This window comes from Mandrillus leucophaeus, unplaced genomic scaffold (assembly GCF_000951045.1).
Source record: "Mandrillus leucophaeus isolate KB7577 unplaced genomic scaffold, Mleu.le_1.0 Scaffold427, whole genome shotgun sequence".
Taxonomy (NCBI): Eukaryota; Metazoa; Chordata; class Mammalia; order Primates; family Cercopithecidae; genus Mandrillus; species Mandrillus leucophaeus.
This window is the reverse complement of record NW_012104554.1, coordinates 2,020,085-2,034,060: the sequence shown is the minus strand read 5'-3', so window position 1 is coordinate 2,034,060 and position 13,976 is coordinate 2,020,085. Positions and strand designations below refer to the sequence as shown.

The following is a 13,976-nucleotide window of genomic DNA, read 5'->3' as shown; positions in this document are numbered from 1 at the left end:
CTAGTGATGACCCTCTCCTGGGTTGCAGACAGCTGTCTTCTTGTTGTAGCCTCACATGGTGGAAAGAGAGCTAGAGAGCTCTCCAGGACCCCTTTTATAGGGACACTAATCCCATTCAAGAGGGTTTCATGCTCATGGCCTAATCACCTCCCAACAGCCCCACCTCCTAATACCACCCCATTGAAGGTTAGGATTTTATTAGGTTGGTGCAAAAGTAATTGCAGTTTTTGGCATTAAAAGTAATATTACGTGGATTTGAAGGAAAACAAACATTTGGTTGATATTAATCCCTTTATCATTGAACTCAGGGTCAATTTGGTGTGAGTGGACAGGGTAAGAGAAGAGGAATAGAACACACCACCCCCTCTACTCCTTCCTGATGTACCCATCTGCATGCTGGCCAGTGACCACCTCCATGCCTCATTTGCCACCTTCATTAAAGTCAGAGCCCCTTAGTTCAAGGAAGCTCACATTCAAAGAAATAACACAGCAGATAAAACAAATGTAAAAGCTATTCTCATGTTTACTGAGGTTTCTCAAACACCATTTATGGAACCCCAATGTATAACCCATGGCAATACTTACTATGCTTAACTAAATTACTAAAATTTCTTGTCTTCCCCAGTGCTGGCATACCCTAGAACTGCCTCTTCTTCCAAATCCCAACTCCAAACTCTCCCTATTGAAAATTGTCCACATCTCTACCTCTCTCCTCTCCCCTTTTTGTTCTAGATCAACTAAGCCTCTTCAACTTCTCTTTTCTTTTTTCTTCGTTTTTTATCACTACCTTGATCCTCCTCAGCTAAGGGGAGTCAAGGAATTGACCCAGCAAGCAAGAATCCTTCCTTTGCCCTCCTGCCTCTCCAGTCTCAATTCTCAATTCTCCTAACTGCATCACAACAAGGATGGGAACAAAGCTGGTGAAACCAGAAATCTCCCCTGAGGGCCTGGGAAGAAAGGCTAATGGGCAAAAGTAAATTCACTCTCAAATGAGAAGGGTAAACAAGGCTGGAACACATCTATTATTACATCTTATCACTACCGCTAATGGAACATGCACTTTTTAGGGGATTTAATTTGTGGCTTATAAACTGTCCCAGCACACTCACAAGTATGGCCTGCAGTTACTGAGTAAAATCTCCAAGAACCTCTCATATCCAGGCTTCTTAGTGGCTCAATGGGTGAGGTAGATCATTCTGATGTGGCTACTTTTGCCTTCCCCAGTGGTGTGAGCAAAATGAACAATGCAGACGGCTCCACCTGCCTGAGCTACTAGTGGCCCCACTTCAGAGGCTCACTCGATATCCGTTGTTGCTGAAGAATATCTGGAAAAGGAGCATGGACTCTACTGAGAAAATCATGATCTACTCCATCAAGGAAAAGGTGGAAAAGTCCATCCGTAAGTCCCTGAGATAAGTGAGCTTAATTGAAGAATTGTGGCCTTGTGACTCCTGGAAACCCTCTAGGCTTCCATCTTAGGAGGCAATTCCATTGATTTGAGGTCATGGCTCTTGGAAATGTGGGTTCAAGTGTGAGTACATTGTAAATCAAATACGCACAGAACAATGGGCTCCAGTCACATCCTGGCGAACACTATGAGAACTCTAGCACCAAGTTTACACAGGATGTGGCTCTGTCTCCAAGTGTTTCAGAAGTGAGTTCAGGCAGGAAAAGTTCTACTTCCCAGATAACTGAAGGCACTTTGTTTTTAACAGCCATACTGACCCCACACACAAAGCAAATGGGAGTAAACACCATGGAAAATGTGTCCAGAGGATAAATTACCATTCATCATTTCTCAAATCACCAAAAGCCAAGGTCAATGTGAAACTACTGCCAACTGCAATCTTTAGAACTGAAATTTGAGGATGGGAACTGAGCAGGCCCTATGATGACTTAAGTTTATTTGTGTAACTCTGTATAATTGAAATTCACATAAAGAAGTTCATGATTTATGCCCATAAACCAAGGTTTCCCGATGGGCATCAAAAGGGAACAATTCAAATTGGTAATATTCAGCTGTACATAATTGTTTTATCTTTTACAAATTTAAAAGTAAAATGATACTGCCTGGAACAGGTGCTTTAAAAAAAAAAAAGTTAAAATGACTGTTTAATTGGGTTTTTCTTCTGTTTTTAAATTTTTTATTCAAATTCTAAAATTACCTGAAGAGCTGGAATTAAGTTTATCAAGCGAGTAAGACAAAGAGTCTCTTAAAGATGACTTCTTTAAGCTTTAGAAGTAATCTTAAGGATTATGACTTATTTAGATGAGTTTGTGAGGAAAGATAACGCAGCACCTCTGGAGTTTTTTCAGTGAAAGATGGATTCTGTTGTTGAGGGAAGAGACCTGTGTGGCCTCCATTTAAGTCTATTATCTTAAAGATGGTGAATTCTGAAGAGGTCTGCTAACAATGTGATTCTGCAGGTCTTTTACTTGCCCTGCATGTCTTCAAAAAACAATTCAAACCCTCAATAGCAACATGTTATTAGAAAACATTGGAAAATGAATATAAACCTTCCAAAGATAAATTGAGTTCCTACTAAAAAAGAAATAATCACCATGATCATGAAGTGAAAATATACTTTTACGATTGGGACAAAAACATATGTTTGTCCTTGTTAGTCTGATTTTTTTTCTTCCTCTAATTACAGGCTGTGTGGTCTAGGAAATAAGAGAAAACTACCAAGGATTTTATTAGTATTCTTGAAATAAGAATACACAATATACTTTCAACCTACTGAATTAAATTAGCTAAGCTTCATTTTTCTCTGCAAGAGGCTGATTTCAAATTAGTGAGTTTTCTAAGACGCACGAACAGCAAGCAATATGTGAAACGAACTTAATATATGGTCTGGCTCCAGGGGCGGCCAGTGCTTCTAAATGATTCCTGTGGACCTTGGTTAAAATTTATATGCAATGTCACATGCACCTAAAAAGACTGACTATGTCTTGTCTTTCAGGGGACCTTGAAGGAAAAGTGAAATGGCTGGACAATTTCCAAAAATTTAGATATCTACAGGAGATTATAGTGTGGCCACCGCTTTGGGATAGAGATAAAAGGTTTTTCATTCCAGAGGTACAAAAAAAAAAAAAAAAAAAATCAATTAGGACTTCTGTCCATTTCTGGAAGTTGGGCATTCAGATAGAAATACAATCATTTTAGATGTCCCCATCTGTCCACTTGAAGAATAAATCTAGTTTCCAGAACAGGAAGTAAAGTCTTCATCTTTAGGGCATTGTGTGCGGGGAGGCTGAGGTCGCTGTGCCATTCTTATGATGGTCCTTCTGAGAGGTTTTTTCATTGTTTCCCGTTCCCATGTCCGTCTGCCGGCATTTCCAAATGTCATGAACTTTCTAGATGGAGTTGATTGCCCCAGCTTTTTAAACATGTTCTCTTCCGATCACTAACAACATCTCTTTTATTTTCTCCCTTGTTTTACAAGTGTTTGAAACACATTTTTAAAGAACACACAGCAGAAAACATCTTGTCACCAACCAACAGACACCTTCTCTACGAAGGAAAATTAACTCTGGCAGGTAAATAACTGCTTCCTTTAAAAACCCAGCATCTGTGCCGCCTTGTATCTTGTTTGACTGCCAGTAATTGAAGAGCAGGAGGAATTGTGTTTGCCTATGTTCCAGGTGATGGAGGGTGTGAATCAGAGAGCACCCTTTGGAGCCATACAGACTCAGGCTTGAATGAAGACTTCGCAACACAGCTAGCTAGGTGCCCTCTGTTTTCTCTCTGCAATGGGATAATTGTAATTATTCCATAGGATTGTTAAAACAACAAACAAGAGCAACTTAGCTCACGGTCTGGAATCTAGTAAACTCTCAGTCAATGGCAGGTGTTATCATCACAACCGTTGTACTCCTCCAATGAGCCAGACAATCAAGCTCTCAAATGTTTATGGAGAATCTATAATATAGTACAAGTTGTGCTAGGTAGGTGCCATTGGAAGATATAAAAACGCATTCTGTATAATTCTTTCCCTCTAGTTGGGAAGCTCTGCCGTATTACCAGACCTGCAGGATAAGTTCAAAAAAGAAGAGAGTCCTTGAGGCTGCAGTGCCCTGAGAGGCTTCGTGCAGTCCATGGGACTGGAGGTGGGCTTGGAGGGGCAGGAAGGATGAGGTCAGTGGAAGGACAGGAGGGAGGTCATTCAGATAAAGAGCAGAGCCAGAGAAGTCTTGGAGACAGAAGTCCCTGCAGAAGCTTAGTTTCTAGCAGAGTACATAGGAAGCCAAGCCCCTGGGGCTGACTGCCTGGCTCACTCCCTGCTCAGCCTTTTCTGCCTGTACAACCTTGGGCCATTTACAGTGATCTCCTGTGCTTCAGTTTACCTTTCTTTATTGTGAGGATTAAATGAACCAACAGATGTATAAGCACTCAAAAGAATGATTGACACAAAGTTCACGCTCAATAAATATCATGATGACCAGAAAGGCTGCCTGGCTGAAATAAGATTTAGAATTATTTATTTATTCATTTCTGCACAAAATCTTGACCAGGTACCTACTGAGTGTGAAGTCCTGTGGGATGGGAGGTTGCCTAACAGTGGTGATGTGATATCTGGTGGGGAGGCGCTGGGAAATAATCCCTTAATACGTGTATATTGAAACTCTGCTCTATTTTAGAGGTAGTCTGGATGTCAGGTTAGGACATAAAACCCCCCTGGCAGCTGTTAAACAAGGAAGATAGACATGTCCAGTGTTTTATATCCAAGGGCTTTTTCATACGTTGTTTCTTTCCAGTAAGTTAAATAGAGAAGTTGCTTTTAATCCCTTGTTACAGGTGAGAGATTTGGGGTTCAGGGAGGTTCTGTATCATGCCCAAGTTCACCTGGTGGGTGAATGACAGAGTAGCAGCTGGAGCCAGGCTGCGTTGGTCCAGCTGGCTTCCAGAATCAGAGCAACTGCCTTGGAAACCAAACAGAAGGACCCAGCCAGGAAACTGCAGGCAACCAGAAGTCATTGAGCTCTCAGACAGGGAAGTGATCGGTTAAAAGGGTGTTGAAGAAAGCCTTGTTAATAAGCAGTCTTCAAAACGGCATAGAGGAGACCAAAGCAGAGAGATCAGTGGTGAAACCGGAAGTTCAGTGGTGAACAGTATGAAGTGAGAAGACTCTGGGCCTGTCTGTTGCTCTACCATTTTTAACCTGTTGTTCACCCAACCCCCACTTTCATTTGAAAAGATAACAATTTTAACTTTTCTTTAATGTTATTTACAACTTCAAAGTAATTATATTTTATGACAAGAACAAATCAAAGTAATAAAACAAAACATAATCTGTGTTCCAGCATGTATCTTTACCTCCAAAACTAGCCTCACCTGAAATTATGTGAGACTTTGGTTCACGCCTTCCCTCTTCCTCCCTACCTCCCAATACTGTGAGATGCACCAGTTTCTCCTAAAACATTAGAAATGGGCATGATAGAAAAGGATACGAGAGATATTGCAAAGGCAAAACCAGGAGGACTTTATGATCGATAAAGTGGATGAAGAGGAAATGAGTATAAAAAACTGTTCTAATCTGTGTATCTGAAAGTTTTGTTGATAATGCCGTGGGTGGTAGAGGGAGTGGGGTCAGCGAGTCAATTTTAGGGTTCAGGTTTGTGCATAGTAAGAACCCACATGGAAGCTGGAGGAGCAGCTCCTGGTGGGTGAAAGGCTATGTCAGATGTGAATTCATGCATCGCATGGGTTCAAAGTGACTGTCATAGATGTGTGGATTGGAAGCTCACCTAAGAAAGGCTCTTTACAAGCAGACTCAACTTTTCCAGAAAATGCTTCTTGTACAGTCAAATGTGGTAGCATGGAGATGAACTACGTAATGTCACTAACACCAGGCACTTGTTTAATGTCATGAGCTGTATTAGTCAAATTCCATCAGAGATGGAGACTCCATATGATGTAGTCTACATGGTACCAAGTCAAGTGCAAAGTCATGAGACTGGACTCAGAGATGAGCATGGAGATTTAATGGGGCAGGGTGATAGTGTTAGAAGAAACAGGACATTTCGCTTCTTGGTCTTTTGGCTAAGATCAAGTGAAGAAACAGGACATCATTTTAAATGAAAAAAGCATTGAACCAGAAGTCAGGGGATCTAGCACCAACTGTAGACTTTGGGAAAATTTAAATGCTCTTATTCTCTTTTATAAATGTTATTGCTGCTGCTGATAATGATGATGACGATGAGGATGAAAATGATGTGATGATACCTAACACATACAGTGTTTCCGAATTTCTTCCAGACTTAAAAACTGTGCTCTTATAACCAAATAAGTATACTTTCTCATTCCCAGAAGGTACACATTTTCATAATTTGTTTTGTAAATTGCTTGGTGGAAAACTAGGGCTTCAATAAATGGTAGCTAAAATAATTATCACTTTCTAGAATAATGTATGGAACATTATCTAGAATAACATCTGGAACACATAGAAGGTGTGCTCCCTGCCTGTTTGTCAAAATAAAATAGTTGAAATTAGAAGGAGAAAACAAAACTGTTTCATTTTGACAATGATCATTGAGCTGACACGTACATGAGTAGCAGAGGATGGTAATAGCACATTTTACAGGTTTGAAGGTTGCTGTGGACTGAATTGTGTTCCTCCACAAATCACATGTTGAAGCCCTAACGTCCAGTGTGACTATGCTTGGAGTAAGGAAGAAATGCAGGTAAACTGAGGGAATCGGGCTGGAGCCTTGATCTGATAGGGTTAGTATCCTAATCAGAGCAGACATCAGAGAGCTCACTCTCTCTGTTTGCCATGTAAGAACACATCCAGAAGGTGGCTATTTGCAAGTAAAAAAGAGAGGCCTTATCAGGAACCGAATCGACCAGCACCTTGACCTACTTCCCAGGCTCCAGAACTGTGAGAAATAAATTCCTATTGCTTAAGCCACCCTGTCTGTGGTATTTTGCTATGGCAGGCTGAGCTGGCTGTTCACAGGCCTAGTGTTGTACCATTTCTAGCCCTGTTTATCAGTTGGCGTATAGATTCAGCGACTGGAGACAGACAGGGTAAAAAAAGATAGCTTATTTCTCTCTTGTTAAGTCTCAACCTATATGACAACTCCACTCCATGAAGTCATTAGGAATCCAGATTCCTGCTGTCTTGTAGCCAAATCTCGGGTATTGCCTTCTTCTGTGTGGCCCAAGGTGACTCACCAATATGTTTGCTTTCTACCCAATGAGAAGGAGAGACAGGGACAAGAGAGCTTGGCCCTGCCCTTCACGAATATGACTCAGAAGTTGCATACTTTGGCTCACATTCCATTGGTCAGAATTTAGCTCCTTGGTCATACTCGACAGCAAGAAAATGTAGTCTCTATTCTCTGTGGATGGGTCCTCACTAAAAGTTGGGAATTCCATTGCTACAAGAGAAGGGGAGAATGGTTTTCAAGGGACATCCAGCAGTCTTTGCCACAACCTGATTTATGAAAAATTAAGTTTCTGATAAGATTTTTAAAAAACTATTCAAGGACTATTTAATTTGAATAAAATAACTGATTTCTCCCCTGTGCAAATATATAAAAAATCTTTTCTCTAAACTTAGAATAAGAGGGGATAGAAATGAATCCTAAATGTTGTATCGACTGCTTTAAATCTTCCAGGGGTAAAAACATATAAGAAAGAACTTCTAGAACAATATGTATAATAGAATAAGCTGAAAAAAATTACTGGGTTTTCCTACGATTACTCTAAGCACTTGTCACAACCCCCTCTAAAAACCTTTTCCTCTGAAATCACTTACATTTAACCCTTTTTTCTAATTTCTAAGGGATAGAGTAAAATAAGGAAGGAGATGCCTTATTCTAATATTTGGTTTCTCTTCTACTGCTATTCCCTTCTTAGGGAAAACTAAAGAAAAGCTTTTTGCCTTAAGTAACTATTAAAGCTAATATCAGAAAAGGTTGTAAATATGAAACACATGGAGAATATCTAAACATTTATAGACACATTCTAAAACTTGAGAAATAAGTAATTTTAATGACTGTCAACCTAGGCCGCCATAACAAAATATCACAGACAGGCTGGCTTAAACAGCAGAAATTTATCTCTTACAGTCTGGAGACTGAAAAGTCCCAGGTCAAGGTGATGGCAAATTCAGCTCCTAATGAGCACTCTCTTCAAGATGAAGGGTGGGGGACAGTGGGGTATCTGGTGTCTCAACAGAACATTAATTCTACTGGATCAGTGCTCTAGCTTTATTAACTCATTTTACCCTAATTACTTTCTTACTCCAAATGCAGCCACACTAGGGGTTTAGGGCTTCAACATATGAAATTTGAGGGACACAATAGCGTAGTTCATAGCAGTGAGAAAATGCCTTTTCTCTGGTTATGTGTGCCTTTGCCAATAGCCACCCAGAGGAATCAAGGGGCAAAAATGCTGCAAGTTCAATCAGTTGATGGATTTACTCTCGGCTTAGTTGAAGCCACTACAAATATCATCTGAGTTATTTTAGATTCAAATGAGACACATCATAAATTCAATGTCTTTAATGTTAGAAGCTTGGCCTCTCATCAAGTCTCTGCTTTAGGAATAAATAAAGCAATTCAACATTGAGGTGGGCAGCTTTGTGACCTACATGATTGGAGGCCCTGGGGTGCTGTAATAGCCACCTGGTTTTGTTTTCTAAAGAATTCACTGATAAAAAAGAGAAAAAGAAAGAAAAAGAGAGAGAAGAAGGAGGGAAGGAAAGAAGGAAGGAAGGAAGGAAGGAAGGAAGGAAGGAAGGAAGGAAGGAAGGAAGGAAAACTCTTCTACTTAACAGTTTCAAGTCCCCATTTCAGCTTCTCTTTTTTTCCTCAGAAAGCACAAGATTCCTAGATGTTTATCTGTTTCTCTTCAATGATTTCCTCTTAGTTACGAAAACTAAGCGCAACAAAAAGGTAAAATGCTGCTGTTTCAAAATAGTTTCTAAACAAGTTTGCTAAATGAGTTTAGAAATATTTCTAAATAAATTGTGGTGAAAATATAAAATTTCTTTTACATCAGGCTGAATCTTTTCCTCTAAAAAAATGAAGGCACTATAAAATATTGACGTTTTTAGTCATAAAGCTCTGAATTAAATAAATAAATAAATAAATAAATAAATAAACAAACAAAAAATGCGAGTTGCATTTCTCAAGGATGTCAAAAGAGGAATACATTTTTAGAACAACTTAATCTATATACTTGCAAGCTAAGTCCCAGAAGCCACAGGACTTTGCCTGACCTGCCTAAGCAAAGGAACTCAAAATATCTTTGTCCATTTTGGCCCGTTCCTTTACTGAATTGGCCACCACAACAAAAACAGCTAGAGTAGGACCCATCTGAACTGTCTACTGTCTTGTGTCGAGGTGGTATTCAACACTCATTCTTATTTGAAAGCTCACATTATTTCTGAGAAATAATGATTTGGGGGTGGAGATGAGAGGAAGCCCTGATCTCTCAGTGTCTACCTATATAAAAAGTGTAGAAGCCAAACGTGTATGCAACTGGCATCACAGACAAAATGAGTCAGCTAAGAGCTAGAGCTGCAAAATCTCTATAGGGAATAGGGATTTTTTTCACGTTACTTAAGTATTATTTGTTACTATTATTGGTGGTGTTATTTTTACTGCCCATTAAGCCACTAATCTGTTGCTGGTCCCCAAAAGGCTTTCTGTCTAATTTACTATTTCACAATCTGTTTCCTGAATGGTGTGTTTGAGTGGTATCAGGTAGGGAAGTTTCTCTAAGGCTCCCAGACATCCACTCGCAGAGGTGGGAAGAGAAATGCAGTGTCTTCAATAGTCGGAGATATCTAATGTTGCTTTATTCCATTCATTTCTTTACCAAGTGACTAACCTTGCATAGATAAGATCATGAGACTAGCTATCTCATATCTTTTAATCAACTAAGCTTCTACATGCCATGTTGGTTAGTTGAGCTAAATCTTTAAGCAATAAAATGATACCCATTAATCAATCTATGAATAGCTAATCGGTGGTTGGGGAGGGAATAGGTGTACAAGAATATTAAGAGTCACAGTTTCGGAATTTGTATGACCTCCCATTATAAGTTACTCAGACTAGCATGTCTGAACAAGCCAAGTTCTGAAAAATCTCTACCCCCTTCAAAAAACCTTGATGCTTGCATAGCTGACCTTCACATCAATTAATGGTACAAATCAGAGTATATGAATTAATGGCAGCCCATGTCGGACATATAATAAACTGATATTCTGGTTTTATGCATCACAAGTTGATTCCTAAAGTAAGGAAAGGTATCAGTTTACATGCCTCTTTGCTATTTTATGTACAATTTATACCATGCAGGTCTATTTTATGTACAATTTATACCATGCAGGTCACAATTTTAAATTTTTACCCCCTTTTGGAAAAAATCATCATCTTATGTGCTCAAAACAATTTAAATTATTTATAAATTCTAGAGCATAGAATCTATTTAGGATTCAGTATTAGATCCCAGACATACAGTTGGGAGGATCACTTCAGCCCAGGGATTCAAGACCAGCCTGGGCAACATAGTGAGATCCCATCTCTACAAAAAAAATGAAAAACAAAATTAGCAGGGCATGCATGGTGGTGTATGCCTGTAGTCCCAGCTACCTGAGAGGCTGAGATGAGAGGATCACTTGAATGTAGGAGGTTGAGAGTGCAGTGAGCTGAGATCGCACCACTGCACTCCAGTCTGGGTGACAGAGTGAGACCCTGTCTCGAGAAAAAAAAATTGTAATAACAATAATAAAATAAACACTTTGCTATAAATCACTATGCTTTGGGGAGATGCTTTTCAAGATTCAGAAAGAGTAGTAAAATTTTAGGCAATAATAGATTTTAGGCAATTGTTTCTCAGAATCTATTTGCTTACAGATGCACTTTAGGTAAGTGTGCCAATATTTATTTCCTGTTTATTGCATTCTTTTTCTTGTTAATTTCAGAAACTTGGAGGCTCAGACCCTGGTTTAATGTGTCCTTCTCTTACTCCTGAGTTGCAAGCAGTAATAAAAGAGGGTGGTTCGTGTACAGTACTCGATCAGCCTATTCCACTAGATAGGTTGGTAGTCAAAAGTATTGAACCACTCCATGTGTCAGGTATGTGTCTGTTTCCATTATTCAGCTCATCTGTTTGCCATCACAGAGTTTTATGTTGGCCTTTCTTGGTAGCAGGACGTAAATCCAATTTAAGTCTTCATAAAAACAAGACTGTGCTCCTATGTGTCTATATATCTTTCACTCTATGAATTAGTTACGGTGTCCAGTGCTTGAGTGATAGCTCTGTTACTTGCTAGTTTTATGACCTTAGACAAGGCACTTCAGTTTTCTAAGCCTTGGCAAAATAGGGATAATAATATCTATTTCAGTGAGTTTCTATGAAAATTAAATAACAAATGTGATGCATTCAATAAATGATAGTTGCTACTAATATTGTTACCTACAGTATCATCATTAATACTATTGCTATTATTAAAACACTGAGAAACCATTACCAGATTGCAAGAGTAAGATATTTTATTATACTCTATTAAAATAATTATGCCAGATATATATATATTCATATATATACACACACATATACATATGCATGTATCTACATGACACATGCATCAGAAATATATATCATTTTTAATCTTTTATTCAAGTATTTCTTGAGTATCTCCTGAGAGCCAGGAACTCAGCAGGCCCTGCAGATACAAAGATGAATAAGGAACAGCCGTTGGCCTTGGGGAGCTCTTAGAATAATGAAAGATCAGTAAATCCTCTGTCAGAAAAGCTCTGGGACTCTGAGTTACTCAAGGACATTTCAGTCTACTCAGGGCTTGAGTGGGCGGCAGTGTTCAGGAGGAAGCAGACACCACTCTGCCTTGGCTAGAGGCTCCTAGACCAGCTGAGGTCAGGCAGGTGGGGACTGACTTCCTGTCCCCATGGGAGGGGCTGGAAAAGAGAAAGCGCTCACCATCCCCCTCAATTTCCACTCCAGCAGCCAAGCCCAGAGCTTCAGTGATGAGCATAGGACTGACTCATACATAATAGAGAAACCTTAAAGAGTGAATGAATGAATATACAAACAACAGTAGCAAATACTTACATAGTTATGCTACATAACTAAGTTATATATTTAAATGCCAGCCGGGTGCAGTGGCTCATACCTATAATCCCAGTACTTTGGGAGGCCAAGACGGTAGTATTGCTTGAGGCCAGGAGTTCGAGACCAGCCTGTGCAACGTAGTGAGACCCAGTCTCTTACTAAAAAAAGAAAAAAATAGGCTGGGTGTGGTGGCTCACGCCTGTAATCCCAGCACCTTGGGAGGCCAAATTGGGCAGATCACCTGAGGTTGGGCATTTGAGACCAGCCTGATCAACATGGAGAAACCCTGTGTCTACTAAAAGTACAAAATTAGCCAGGTGTGGTGGTGCACACCTGTGATCCCAGCTACTCGGGAGGCTGAGGCAAGAGAATCACTTCAACCCAGGAGGCAGAGGTTGTGGTGAGCCAAGATCAAGCCATTGCACTTCAGCCTAGGCAACAAGAGTGAAACTCCATCTCAAAAAAAAAAAAAAAAAAAAAAATAGTGAAGTACAGCAGCACACACATGTATTCCCAGCTACTCAGGAGGCTAAGGCTGGAGGATGGCTTGAGCGCAGGAGTTCAAGGTTGCAGTGAGCTGTGATTGCTACTGCACTCCAGCCTGGGTGACAGAATGAGACCCTGTCTCTAAAAATAAAAATAAATAAATTGTAAAAATTTTAATGCCTTACATATTAACCCATGAATTAATATAACCTCTCTCCAAGAGCAGAAGGGAAGCCTGTATCCAGAAAGATAGCTTCTGCCTCCTGTATCCATTCTTTCTATTTTCAGTAAGATTTGATGAAAGGTAACAGGGCAGACCTTAAAGCCTCTTGTATTTGACTTGACTGGGACCAAAATCTATGTAGGCCAAAATCTGCCAAGCCAGACAGTGGTTCAGGAGCAAGCCACAAAAGGGGTATGTCAAGGTTGCAAAACCTTTGCTTGGTGAGTGTGTTCACTTTCAGTGTGAGCCTCTTACCTGCCCAAGGGATGGCAGAGGAATGTAGATAAAACAAAACTTCAGTATGTGGCGGCTAGAAATCACTTCTGTTCTGTAATTTGTTTAGTTTACTTTTTCATGGGGAAAAATATCATAGTAGAGGGCGTCCTATGCTAGGAATTTCTTCTCCTGCTACAGTGGCTATAGTTATAGATTACTATAGATTGGCTATGTTTATAGTTAGAGATTGTGGCCTGACACATAGACTTGAGTAAAGGAAGGTGCCAGAACACCCATGAGGAAGAGGAAGCAGCTCGGCTGAGGGTTCAGTGTAGTCACAACCTGCCAACTTGAAGACTTGAACTTTATGGGAAATCTGACATCACTGGATTACCTTGAAAGATGCATGTTTTTTCTCCTCTATTTCTTTTTTTTTTTTTTTTTTTTTTTTTTTTCCCCAGAAAGTCATTTTAATAGGTTTAAGTCCTCTCACTGAAGAGAAGCTGGACAGAATTTTATGGCCTCTCCTTAACAGACTTTATTTGTTGTAGCAAAATTTTAACAGACTTTATTTGTTGTAGTAGAATTTAGGAATTAGGATGTTTAGATTGTTATGAGTATAATCTGTGATACTGGGGTAGTTCTTGCAGTTAAGTAAATAAGTATTGACCGGGCATGGTGGTTCACACCTGTAATCTCAGCACTTTGGGAGGCCGAGGCAGGTGAATCACCTGAGGTCAGGAGTTCAAGACCAATCTGTCCAACATGGCGAAACCCCGTCTCTGCTAAAAATACACAAAATTAGCTGGGCATGGTAGTGGGTGCCTGTAATCCCAGCTACTTGGAGGCTGAGGCAGGAGAATTTCTTGAACCCGGGAGGCGGAGTTTGCAGTGAGCTGAGATCGCGCCACTGCACTCCAGCCTGGGTGATAGAGCAAGACTCTATCCCCCCCCACCAAAAAA

At 40.0% G+C, this 13,976-nt stretch overlaps 1 protein-coding gene across 1 annotated transcript in view; it reads left to right on the top strand.

The window, feature by feature from the left end:
• The window catches only part of PLEKHG7 (pleckstrin homology domain containing, family G (with RhoGef domain) member 7), a 49,938-nt gene that overhangs the window by 31,450 nt on the left and 4,512 nt on the right, over positions 1-13,976 (top strand). Inside the window, exons 9-13 of the mRNA XM_011993180.1 lie at positions 1,225-1,399; positions 2,964-3,079; positions 3,447-3,540; positions 8,825-8,904; positions 10,941-11,094. Coding sequence (XP_011848570.1) covers positions 1,225-1,399; positions 2,964-3,079; positions 3,447-3,540; positions 8,825-8,904; positions 10,941-11,094 — 619 coding nt within the window. The remainder of the gene's footprint in view (positions 1-1,224; positions 1,400-2,963; positions 3,080-3,446; positions 3,541-8,824; positions 8,905-10,940; positions 11,095-13,976) is intronic.